General features: G+C 33.7%; 1 protein-coding gene and 1 long non-coding RNA gene across 2 annotated transcripts; both read left to right on the top strand.

Annotated features, from left to right (window-relative positions):
• The first annotated feature begins 1018 nt into the window (after positions 1–1018).
• Positions 1019–9061, top strand: LOC107429629 (putative disease resistance RPP13-like protein 1). Its single transcript, XM_060813105.1, has 7 exons — positions 1019–7046; positions 7594–7659; positions 7793–7861; positions 7948–7993; positions 8147–8251; positions 8549–8617; positions 8719–9061. The coding sequence occupies exon 1, from the start codon at positions 3440–3442 to the stop codon at positions 6998–7000; it is 3561 nt and encodes a 1186-aa protein (XP_060669088.1). The 5' UTR covers positions 1019–3439; the 3' UTR covers positions 7001–7046; positions 7594–7659; positions 7793–7861; positions 7948–7993; positions 8147–8251; positions 8549–8617; positions 8719–9061.
• A 1143-nt stretch (positions 9062–10204) lies between these two features.
• Positions 10205–12000, top strand: LOC132800117 (uncharacterized). Its single transcript, XR_009635015.1, has 4 exons — positions 10205–11275; positions 11361–11435; positions 11536–11603; positions 11712–12000. It is a non-coding gene; the product is annotated as an uncharacterized LOC132800117 (long non-coding RNA).
• The last annotated feature ends 806 nt before the right edge of the window (positions 12001–12806 follow it).

The following is a 12806-nucleotide window of genomic DNA, read 5'->3' as shown; positions in this document are numbered from 1 at the left end:
CTTCTCTTTCTCTTCATGCCTACAGTGATGCTGATTGGGCGGGTAACAAAGATGACAGTACCTCCACATCTGCTTTTGTTTTATTTCTTGGCTCTAATCCTATTTCTTGGATGTCTAAGAAACAAAGAACCGTGTCTCGATCTTCAACAGAAGCGGAGTATCGTTCTGTAGCAGCAACAACGTCTGAGTTATGCTGGCTTCGTTCCTTACTACATGAACTTCAAGTTTCTCTTCCAAGTATTCCCGTTATCTATTGTGATAATGTTGGTGCTACATATATTTGTGTCAATCCTGTTCTTCATTCCAAGATGAAGCATGTCAAGGTAGATTTTCATTTTGTTCGTGAAAAAGTTACGAATGGTGAATTGCGAGTATGCCATGTGTCCAGCAAAGAACAGCTAGCTGATGCCCTCACAAAGCCGCTGTCCACGCAACGACTTCAATTTCTTAGACCCAAGCTTAGTGTTCTTTCCAATACCACCAGCTTGAGGGGGCATAATAGAGATAAACCAACCTCTGTTTCATAACTCTATCTACTTGCTTGTTTGTATTTTAAATATTACACGTGTATATAGATTTAGTTACTAGTTGCTTATCTTTAACAAATTATCTTGTACTGTAACGTGTATTTAAAGACTCCTTCTCATGAATGGAAAATAGCTTTCCACTGTTATTGCTTTTCTTCACAATATTCATTTCTGCTTTCTTTCAGGAAGGAGTGGTCATTGATGGGATGTAGCAAAGAGAGTTGTGGTGGAGTTTTCTTAAATCTCGAGGGTCTCTGGTTTTCAGATTGTCCAGAGCTAAATGGTGCTTGCATACCAGATTATCTTCCATCCTTGACACGTCTTTCAATTATTCAAAGTAGTGACGACCTGGTGGGTTCATTATCAAGGTGTGAATGTCCATTGCTTGACAGGTTGTATTTAAGATGTTGTCACACAATGAAGTCGTTTCCTCAAGGGAGATTGCCTTCCCACATTAAGGTAATTTCTTTTTATTTTTAATGAATTCAGGTTTCGTGGATAGACTTGTGGGATTATTTTCAATGCACTTGTAGCGAATGAGTCGTTTTTGAATTTACTGATTCAAAAAACAAAAAATAATAATAATAATAAACAAATAAATAAATAATATTAGTTTTGAATTTTAAAATTACAATGAAGTATTTTTGAGTAATCCACAACAAGAACTATTCTAGTTTGGAAGCTAAGCTAAGCATTTGTATAATTTTTCAAAAAATGTTTTTTGGGGGGAAAACTTCAATGATGCATACACTGCATGTATATATGGATGATGATTGGATAATAACTAACAAATCCTTACCAACTAAATCTTTTACTCAGTAAGACCTGTTAGTAGTTGATGAATTGACTAAGTAAGATGTGTTGCAGTTTATGTAATAGAGTTATAAGTAATATAATAAAAATCAAGAATATGGCAAAATTAATTATAATTCTGTTGTATGATTTGGTTGAAAATATTTTATCAATATTATATGAGTCGATGACTGAATCAAAAGTAAATTAAATAAGTGTTGATTGAATCAGTGTAAATTTTAATCAATGCTAAATTGAATAAATCTATTGGTTAATTGCTTTCTGTGAATGAATAGAAACTTTCCAATAGGAAGTTATTGGATATGCATTAAAATAAAATAAAATAAAAAAATAAAAAAAATAAAAACTAACACTAAAGGATTTTTAGTTTTTAATTTTTGATTAGAAGAGAACTATGGAAAAACATATAATAATACTATTATAATGAGAAGAAAATGCAAAGGTTCTCTTTTTCTTATCAAAATTGGTTACGGTTTCTCTTGCAGTTTTATTTATTTTTATTATTTTTCTTTCTATATTTTATTGAAATTAATATTCCAAAATAGAAACTGGTATTATAAGTCTTTATGGAAAACAAAGAACTCTTTTTTTTTATTTTTTATTTTTAAATAAATTGAGTGGCCTGCTTGAACCCAAACACCAATGGTCTTTTTCATTTAGCTATATGGCAATGGGACATGGAAAACAAAAGCATCAAAGGCATACTTTCCTTTTAAAGCAAAAAACAGAAAATATTTTTTTCTTGGTATGATCTTTCTTTTTTTGGGTGCATCATGCAATCCTTCAATGAAGGACCCAAACTCAATTGGGTGGAAAGTTCGGCATGCAGAGACTCACGTAGAAGCTACCCAATAGGCCACCGTAGAAATGCAGTTGGGCTTCAAACGTTCAATAACCCTTTGAATTGAACGTTTGAAAAGTTTTAGATACACCACAAAATCAGCCTTATCACTTTGGAGTGAAACGCTGAAAAGTTCTAGATACACCCGTAAACCAGCCTTATACACTCCCTTTCATATTTAAATCCGAAAATGCCATCTTCTTCTATGCTTGAATTTTTTGGACTTTATTGTTTTTGGATCTTCGTTGTTTCTTATTTACTTGACTAAACTCTTGATAGGTTTACAAATCTCATTCTTGAGTGCTAAAATTGCATTAATAGAGTTTTTAATCTAATTAAATAGCTAATTGAACTTATATATGTAATCAACAAATTTAAAATCTTTTTTTCTATCCATCTTAATATTAATGTTCTTGTATTCCATCTAGTAGAAGACTGTGCAGCTCCTTCATATTAACTATTTCAATATATATATGGATTGGAAATTTAAGCACAATGGAAATTAATTAAAAAATAATTGTTCATATACATTGATCTAATCGACTTGGGAGTTGTCCTCCGATATATTGTACAAGTAAAATTGATTTGGAATGTAGACATAAATATAGAGAGGAGAAAGGTTAAAACCAAAAGCTCGGATTTCCAGACCACTTTATACTCAAACACTTACATCAATATATTAGTTTTTCATTATTTCCAATTTAAATCTTCCTATCCTGTTTCAAATTATTTATTTATCCAACATTTTTTAGCAAAAAATAAAAAATAAAATAAAATGAGTTAGTAAAAAATCTCCATATCCATGTAAGCAAACCTAACAATAAAATAAAATACAAACCATGTGACAATTAAGATATTTTATACAAATTAATTTGCACTTAAGCAATTGAAGTACATGAACTAGTAATGAGAAAAACGATTTCTCCAAGTTTGAAGATTCAACAATGTGTACCGAATGCCATTTACTATCTGACATTTTGTTAGCTAGTTCCTATTGAGATAGTCTTTCATTTTGGCGATGCAGCATTGAATTTTCCACCAAATTTTTGACATATTGTTAGTGGTCAAGAATAAGTAAAGGCCAATTAATTAAGTTGGGTCCTACCATCAATTATATTGTTTTCTATTCTATCTTTCTTAGCTTTTATCTTTATGCTTTTGAAGTCTGCAAAGACTTGCTACTCTCTCTGTTCGCAGTTCCGTATTTCTGAGCCTTCTCTTTTTCTCAATTTCAACTCTGTTTTTTGAAAGACTAACTATGGCTCTCGAACTGGTTGCTGGAGCTTTCCTCTCTGCTTCACTTGAGCTTCTGTTTTCCAAAATGGATTCTCGGGAGGTCCTTGATTTCATTCGTGGAAAGAAGATCCGTGGAAAGAAGATCGAAGAAGGGCTCAGGAAGTTGAAGACCATGTTATTGACAGCTAACAAAGTACTGAACGATGCTGAGAGGAAACAAATCACTGATGGAGATGTGAGGGAGTGGCTTCAGGAGCTCAAAGACGCAATCTACGATGCAGAGGACTTGGTTTCTGAGATAAATGATGCAGATTTGCGATCCAAGCTGGAAGCTAATCAATCTAGAAGACGAAAATTTCTGTTCAAGGTACGCAACTTCCTACCATCTAGATTCAATGTTAAGAAAGTAGAAGAAAGGATAGAGAATATCATTAGCACCCTGCAATTTATTCTGGAACAAAAGGATGGCCTTCGTTTGATTGAAGGTGTCGAAACCAGACCTTTTCGACGGATATCTGAAGCTACTTTGGTTAAAGAATCTGATATTTATGGGAGGGATGCTGATAAGGAAGCCATCATGAAGTTGCTGTTATCTGATCATCAAATAGGTGGTGATAAAATTTGTGTAATTCCCATCGTTGGCATGGGTGGGATTGGTAAGACCACCCTTGCTCAGCTTGTTTACAAGGATATTGACAACAAAGTCATGGAGAAACCTTTTGATGTCAAAGCATGGATCACAGTTTCTGATGAATCTGATGTGTTTACCTTGACAAAAATGATTTATCAGGCTGTTACTGGATCAGATGACTGCAGTATCACAGAAACATTTCAACTTCAACATAAACTGGAGCAGTTTTTCGATGGAAAAAAAATTCTCCTTGTCCTTGATGATATATGGAATGTGAACTATCAAACTTGGTGTGCATTAAAGATTCCATTTGATTCTGCTGCAAATGGAAGTAAAATCATCATGACAACACGCAATGAAAACATTGCATCAAAGATTGGTAATGTCCCAAAGCATGAACTGCAAACGATATCGGATGAAGATTCTTGGCTGTTATTTTCAAAACATGCTTTCAGTAGTTTAGAGCCAACAGCATATCCAGATCTTCTGGAAGTAATTGGTAGAAAAATCATAAAAAAATGCAAAGGTCTACCTTTAGCAGTAAAGTCATTAGGTGGTCTTTTGCATTCGGAACTAGATCCCAAGGCTTGGGAAAACATAGTAGAGAGTGATATATGGGAGTTACCTCAACAAGAGAATAATATTCTTCCAGCTTTATGGTTGAGTTATTACTATCTGCCTCCACGTTTAAAACGATGTTTTGCTTATTGCTCAATATTTCCTAAAGATTATACAATTGAAAAGGGAAAATTAATTAGACTATGGATGGCAGAAGATCTTTTGCAACCCCAAAGAAACAAGCCACTAGAAGAAGTTGGAAATGAATATGTTAAAGATCTAGTATCGAGGTCATTCTTTCATGTTTCCTCATTTGATGGACTTACCATGCATGATCTTCTGAATGATCTTGCTCAATTTGTATCAGGAGAATCTTGTTTGACATTGGATTACAACCACTCATGGGGCATTATGACAAAAAAGACTCGTCATTTATCACTTTTGATGTATCAGTACTATGATATCAAGAAATTAAGAGCTGGTTGTGAAAATAAGGTTTTGCGCACTTTGCTAGTATTGGATGGTGGGCTTATATCCAACAAACAATACGACCAACTTTTTCCACAATTGCAATCAATGCAATACCTAAGAGTGCTTTCTATACCTAAAATTACATTGACATATAGGAATCCTCTTAGCACAAAGGTGTTTGACTCAATTGGTAGTTTAACGCTTTTACGGTATTTGGATTTATCTGGTTCTGAAATTAAAAAAGTACCTGATATAATTTGTTCATTGTACAATTTGCAGACACTAATAATGTATTTTTCTCCTAAACTTACACGGTTGCCGGATACAATTGACAATTTGAAGTATCTAAGGTACTTAGACTTATCTTATAGTGCAATTAAAAGGATACCTGACACGGTATGTAATTTGCACGACTTGCGTACTTTAAAGTTGAATGGTTGTACACAGCTTACTCTTTTACCATCCAATATCACAATGCTAAGCAATTTGCAACATCTCGACATTGTTGGGACAAGTTTAAGAGAGATGCCACCACAACTCTCAAACTTGAAAAGTCTGGAAAGTTTAGGACTGTTTGCTGTAGGCAAAAACATCGAATCCAATATTAAAGAGCTAGGTAAGTTTCAAAATCTGGGTGGTAAATTGTGCATTACAAATCTTGAGAATGTAGTAAATGTTGAAGATGTTTCGGAGGCCAATTTGAAGGATGAGAAGCTTATTCGTGAACTGATCTTGGAGTGGAAGGGTGATAGTACTCAAGATTCACATGAAGCATGGAAGGTACTTGAGAGACTTCAACCTCACACGGCTAATCTAGAATATTTGGAAATCAGAAATTATAAAGGTAGAAGCTTCCCAGGTTGGATAGGACATCCTTCATTCTCTTGTATAACTTCTGTGACGCTATCTAATTGTAAAAATTGTTGTTGGTTGCCACCTCTGGGACAGTTACCTTCCTTGGGAAGGTTGTCGATTACAGGATTTGATATGGTAGAGAGAATAGGCAATGAATTTTTTTATGATGGTTTTTCTTCAGTTGATAGTAAACCATTCAAGTCGTTATGTAGTTTAAGTTTTTCGAATATGCCACGATGGAAGGAGTGGTCATTGATGGGATGTAGCAAAGAGAGTTGTGGTGGAGTTTTTTTAAATCTCAAGGATCTCTGGTTTTCAAATTGTCCAGAGCTAAATGGTGCTTGCATACCAGATTATCTTCCATCCTTGACAAGACTTTCAATTATTCGAAGTAGTGACGACCTGGTGGGTTCATTATCAAGGTGTGAATGTCCATCGCTTGACGAGTTGGGATTAAGACGTTGTCACACAATGAAGTCGTTTCCTCAAGGGAGATTGCCTTCCCACATTGAAAGTATTTGGATATATGGATGCAATGAATTGGTGTCATTGTCGGAAGAGGGTTGGCCATGCCATTTAAACTCACTTGATATCAGCTGGTGTGAAAAGGTCTTGGGGGGCAATCTGCGGAGGCTCGTTTCTCTTACTTCTCTGAAGCTACATTGTCTGCCAAACCTCAAATCCCTAGATGGGATGGGTTTTGGACACCTCGTCTCCCTTCGAGAATTGTACATTTCTTCATGCGATCACCTGCAATGCCTGGTAGAAGAAGATGAAGGGCTGCCCACCTCTCTCACTTCTATCAAGCTCAGTAATCTTCCAAACCTCAAATCGCTAAATGCCAACGCCTTTCGAAACCTTACCTCCCTTCAAAATTTGAGGATTACTCAGTGCGAAAAGCTCCTGTGCTTGCCAGAAGAAAGGCTGCCACAATCTCTTTCTGTGTTGGATATCAGAGACTGTAATTTACTAATTCCACGGTGCCAGAAAGAGACAGGGGAAGATTGGCCCAAGATTGCTCATGTCCCTCGCATAATATATACACTTGAAGATTTAGTAGACATATGATGACGTGTTCTACACAAGATATTCCATCTTCTCTAAAAATTTTCAGGTAATTTTTTTTTTTTTTTTTAATACTCTTCTAATATGCTCTTTTTACTTTTTCCCAGTTGAACTCAATATAATCACCATTCGTTCTTAAAATTCTCTGTAAAATTAAATTTTTTTTGATAAATGCCGTCTGACTCATCCAAAAAGTGTTTGTTAGTATATATTCTCAATTAGATTACTCAGTTTTTCAAAATTTTTGCTTCAGATTGTTTAAATCTATTGTGATCATCATCATCCGACATCTCTCCCCTGCTTATCCTACATTATATAATTTTATTTTCCAGTTCAAAATATTTGAACTCCCACTGCCACTGTTAAAAACCACTAAATAATCTTCTCTTCTCTTTTCTTCAAATAAAAGAAGTTGTACTTGATGTAATCTTAACTTGCTGACCATTTCTTCACTCTGCCTCAAGCGCAGCAGTAATATATCCACTATTATCTCCCTGCATTTGATTTATTTTTGTTGTCTTGATATGTTACAACTTATGAACTCTTTTCCTCACTGTTTTAATTAAGATTTTATTTCCAACTTCTCTTAATTGTAGTTACAATTTTGGGAGCAAAGATTTTGTTTTTTTAGATCTTCTTGACCATTCCAGTCTAGTCTACAGGTAGCTACTTTATCTGCTATCATAAATCTCTTTGATTGTTTCAATGTGCTTTCGAGATTCAAATTCTTACCCATGAAACTGTTGAACTTTCATTTCTTTTAATCCAACTATTAAATAGTCTTTTTGCTGTCAGCATCCCCTGCGAAACTGTTTTACTTCAGATGTAAAAGTTTCCAAAGATGGACTTTCTTAACTCATTCAGGTATTAAAAACCATGTATTACACATTGTTTGAAAAATATGTGTTTCGTACCAGTTTCAATCTAAGACAATGGCTTATTTTATGCAGGAATTTACATGATGTATGGCCAAATTGTAATTTCTTTAGAGCTATTGTAAGATCTGCTTATCTGTTAACTGTGTCAGTTTACATATTTTCATATTCTTCTCTTTTAACTCCTTAATTCTTTATCTTTAATCTTGAAGTATATAGAAAAACTATTAAATTTTCATTGCCTCTCATTACTTTAATGAACTGATCTTCACAGGGATACAATTCTCAGCCCCTAGGGATTTCAATAATACCAAGCTGTTACTTTAGCTTGAGGGCAGATGTCAACTTACTAGATCTTTTTTACCATTTCAGTCTTCAGGTAACAATTTTATACTACTATAACATTGCTACAATGTACTTTTTTCCCTTTGAATTCTTACCAAAGAAATGCAGGGTTTTAGAGCTCCCTACCATTTACTGCCATTTAATCTAAACCTCTCTGGCTCTTGTTTATTGCAGTCAGCTTCCCCTGCATAACCGATTTTACTTTCAATGTTTAGGTTCCCAGGAGATGGGACTTTCTTAACTTATTAACAAAAACCATGTATTACACATCCATAAAAAAATAATGTGATTTATGCCAGTTTCAATCTAAGACTCTGAGTTTTTTCTGCAGAAGTTTAATTGTGTTTAAAGCATATCGCAGCATTTCATTTGCCCAATTGTAATTTCTGTGCTGCTATTTGTAAGATATGCTTTTCCTTGATCTTTGTTAGAGTATGGATATATATGTCAATGTGATAGTCCTGTTCCCTGATTCTCATTACCTTAATGAACTGTTGACAGGGTTGCAATTCTCAGACCCCTCTGACTGATCTCAATAAAGCAAAGCTTCTACTTAGTAATGGAGGAGATCTCCAATTAACATATTGCACAACTTTCTTGGTTGCTGATACTGCAGTAGTACTACTAGAGTCTCTAATCTCATTCAATAGCTATGGAATTTAAACGTGTATTTTCAACAAACAGAATATATATATATATATATATTTCCCCCTATTAATGTTGATGTTCATGCTTTCCATGTAGTAAAAGATTATGTAATTGCTCTACGTTTAAGAATGTATTTCAGCACCTTATAAGCAAAAAGTTTACCTTTAAATTATATATAGAGATATGTATTCAAATATCTCCAATCTCAAAAGCTAATAGTGTGGAACTATGGATAGGGGAAAGAACAAAAAAACAAAAGAAAGAAAAAGGAGGTGATGAAAAGAAAGATTAATTATGTTGTTCTCCTCCTATTACAACAGGATTGGGCAGAAGAAGCAAAAGGAGGTTATGAAAAGTCCAAACTATCCAGTCAATGTGATTATCATTGGGTGCACTTTCTTGATTGACATCATTGGAATAGGATAACATCATGCTTGAATTTTCTTACAAACTGCATGATCCTGTTAACTCTTTAGAATGTAGACTTTTCATAACATATTTTCAGATGGTTGTTATCATGGTTTTTCTGCTCTTTAAAGTTGTAAAAAGAGGGTTTAAATATGCTACTAGGAGAGTTTTTTCATTTTATTCTTCCTATGTTCCATTTTATATATTTATGAGCATGGATGTGCCATATCCACTAGATGGAAAAAGTGTCCTTTTATGTCTAGAGTTTTCATCTTCTGAAATGAACCCTTAATTTATGAAAAACTTGCAATTCTTAATTGTATGTGTGCTTTATCATGCTAAAGGCTATCATTAGATGGGATAGACCTTGAGGTATTTCTTTTCATAATATAAAAACCACTGACTATGCTTTCTTCCCTTCCTTTGTCCTAGAATTAAAGTAGTTATACTTGATCTAAAATTTAATATCAATTTAATTTCCTGTTCATTTCTTCCTTGTGGCACACCCAGTGGTCCAACAGTGAATCTCTTATTATGCTGTTGATTTCCTTTTGGTTTTCCACCTTCAGGAGACAATTTTTTCTGCTATACTGCTATTACATTGTTTCAAAGTGCTTTTGGGATTTGAATTCTTACCCAAGAAATGCAGGGGTTTGAGCTCCCTACTTTTTACTGCTATTCAACCTCTGGCTCTGGTCTATTGCTGCATTCTGCTTCCCCTACATAACCGGTTTTACTTCAGATGTCTTAAGTTTCCAAAGATGGATTTTCTTAACTCATTCAGGTAATAAAAACCATGTATTAAAGATTAACAACAAAAATATGTAATTTATACCAGTTTCAATCTAAGACAGTGAATTTTTTCTGCAGAAATTTACAGGGTTTATATGACAGCATTGTATTGCCAAATTGCAATTTGATATTTGTAAGATCTGATTCTCTGTTATCTGTACAACTTTTTATTTCTCATATTATTCATTTAACCAGTAGTTGACTTGATGTTTGTTATTGTTTCAATATATATATATATATATATAGTATGTGATGTGATAGTCCTTTTTTGGTGCCTCTTTCTGGTTGTTCCTCCTCCTCCTCATTATGTTCCCAACTCCAGAAATTTCACTTCTTATCTTTGAAGTAAATGAATAAATTTTAAGTAGGTTTCCTTGTTTCTCATTGCTTAAATTGACTCTTGACAAGGTTGCAATCCTCTCCCCACTGACTGACCTCAATAAAGCCAAGCTTCTAGAAACAAATTGCAGCAGTTTATTGGTTGCTGATATTGCATTACCTAGAGTCTCAGTTTTTCTTTTTCTTTTTTTCTTTTTTTTTTTTTTTGGCTTAAATCTTTGTTCTTATTTTTATCAACTTTTTTTTTAAGTTAAAAAAAAAAAAAATACATCATCATCACTCATTCTTTTTTTTTTTTTTTTTTTTTGGGTTCATCTTTATCCATTCCACTATTCATTTTATTCTTATTATTTTTTTTCTCTTTTGTCTTTAAAAGTTTGTTTGTTTTTTTTTTTTTTTATACTTACCCTGTGAATATAGATACACCTGAAAATTATGGGTTTTGTTATGGTTTTGCTCTCGATTCATTTATGGTTTTCTGGAACCCATCTCAAAGGTCTTCAATTTAAAATTTCCGGTTTCTAAATATTTTGTATTTTAAACTGCTGTTCTTGAAAGTGCCAATTTGGTCTCACTGCCATTGTAGATGGCTCACATTTCCTGGAATAAGAGTAGTTAAACTTGATGCACTTAGTATTCAATACCCATTTAATTCATCGGGCATTCCAAGAGTCAATTTCTTATAATGCCATTGGTATGTTACAAACTCTTTTCTCCTCACCGCTTAAATTAACTTGTCATAAAATTTCATTTCCATGTATTACTCAATTGCAGTTACAATTGTTGAATGCCATGTTTCATTATGATTGTATTAGCGGCAAGCTTTATGGTTTTCCACCTCTCCTTGACGACCATTAATTTCAGTCTCGAGGTAACAATTCTTATCAAGAAATCCCATGTTTTGAGCTCCCTACTTTTTACTCCTATTATTAACATGTGGCTCTGGTTTACTGCAGTCAGAATCCCCTGCATAACCAATTTGACTTCCCATATTTAAGTTCCCATATGATAGACTTTCTTGATTCATTCAGGTAATGAAAAAAACCATGCATACGTTAATAACCGAAAAAAAAAAACGTATGTGATTTATGCCAGTTTCAATCTAAGACAGTGAATTTTATTTTTATGCAGAAATTTACAGTATGTTTAAAGCATTGAGAGCATTGCATTGCCAAATTGTAATTTCTCTGCAGTTATTTGTAAGATCTATTTCTCTCTTGGCTGCACCACTTTTTGGTGATCTTGTTCCAATTATATGTGATGTGATAATCCTGGTTCTTATTTCCCATTACTTTGACAATTGACAGGGTTACAATTCTCAATCTGTTCTAAGACTCTTGACTGATCTGAATAAAGCCAAGCTTCACAAGTCGCAGTAGTTCTTAGTTGCTGATATTGCAGTAATAGATAATCTCTAATCTCATTGAATAGCTAGTGGAATTTAAAATATGTATTTTCAAAAAACAGCAAATATTCTTTTACTTTCCTTACTAATTTTGATGTCGTTGCTTTCCATGTATCAGAAGATAGTTTAATTGCTTTACATTTCAAGAAAGTATTTCAGCAACTTATAAACTGCAAAAGTTTTTCTCTGAATTATTTATATTCAAATCTCTCCAATCTCAAGAGCTAGCTAATATGGCATCATGAATCAATATGGGTTGGAAATTGAAGCAAAATAATAATAATAATAATAATCAAACACAAATTGTCATATTTCAATTACAAATGCAAAGGACAAGAGAGGTCATGTTTTAGAGTGAAAAACCACCTGTGGCACTGCTAACCTTATGTTTTAGATTTCAATCTAAGGTTTTCACTTTCAATCATTGAGTTAAACAGCTGTGGCAGAGGGAGGAAATCTCCGTGGTGCCAAAAGAAAAAAATAATTGAAAATAATTGACTAGCAAGGAAGAAGCTACCACCACAGGGCCACCTTAGGAATGCACTTGGGCTTCAAAATTCGAAAAAAAAAAGGTCAAAGTTACTTCGAATTTAGATACACCGCCAAATCAGCCTTATACACTCCCTTCAATGTTTATTAAATTCCAAAATGGTCTCATCCTCCACCTTCAATTTTCTTGAAGTCAAAGCAACTTCGAATTTAGATACACCGCCAAATCAGCCTTATACACTCCCTTCAATGTTTATTAAATTCCAAAATGGTCTCATCCTCCACCTTCAATTTTCTTGAAGTCAAAGCAACTTCGAATTTAGATACACCACCAAATCAGCGTTATACACTCCCTTCAATATTTATTAAATTCCGAAATGGTCTCATCCTCCACCTTCAATTTTCTTGAAGTTTTATACATTTTTACTCTTTAGGGAGAAATACAATAATAACAACAATAGGCAAAGAAAACCTAAGGAAGTTTCAAGATACTGTAGTAGATACTTAC

The sequence above is a fragment of the Ziziphus jujuba genome, chromosome 12 (genome assembly GCF_031755915.1).
Source record: "Ziziphus jujuba cultivar Dongzao chromosome 12, ASM3175591v1".
NCBI lineage: Eukaryota > Viridiplantae > Streptophyta > Magnoliopsida > Rosales > Rhamnaceae > Ziziphus > Ziziphus jujuba.
This window is presented reverse-complemented; position numbering and strand designations above follow the sequence as displayed.

Excerpts from the sequence above, each read along its gene's own strand:
- LOC107429629 (XM_060813105.1), top strand. The coding sequence starts at position 3,440 with ATGGCTCTCGAACTGGTTGCTGGAGCTTTCCTCTCTGCTTCACTTGAG.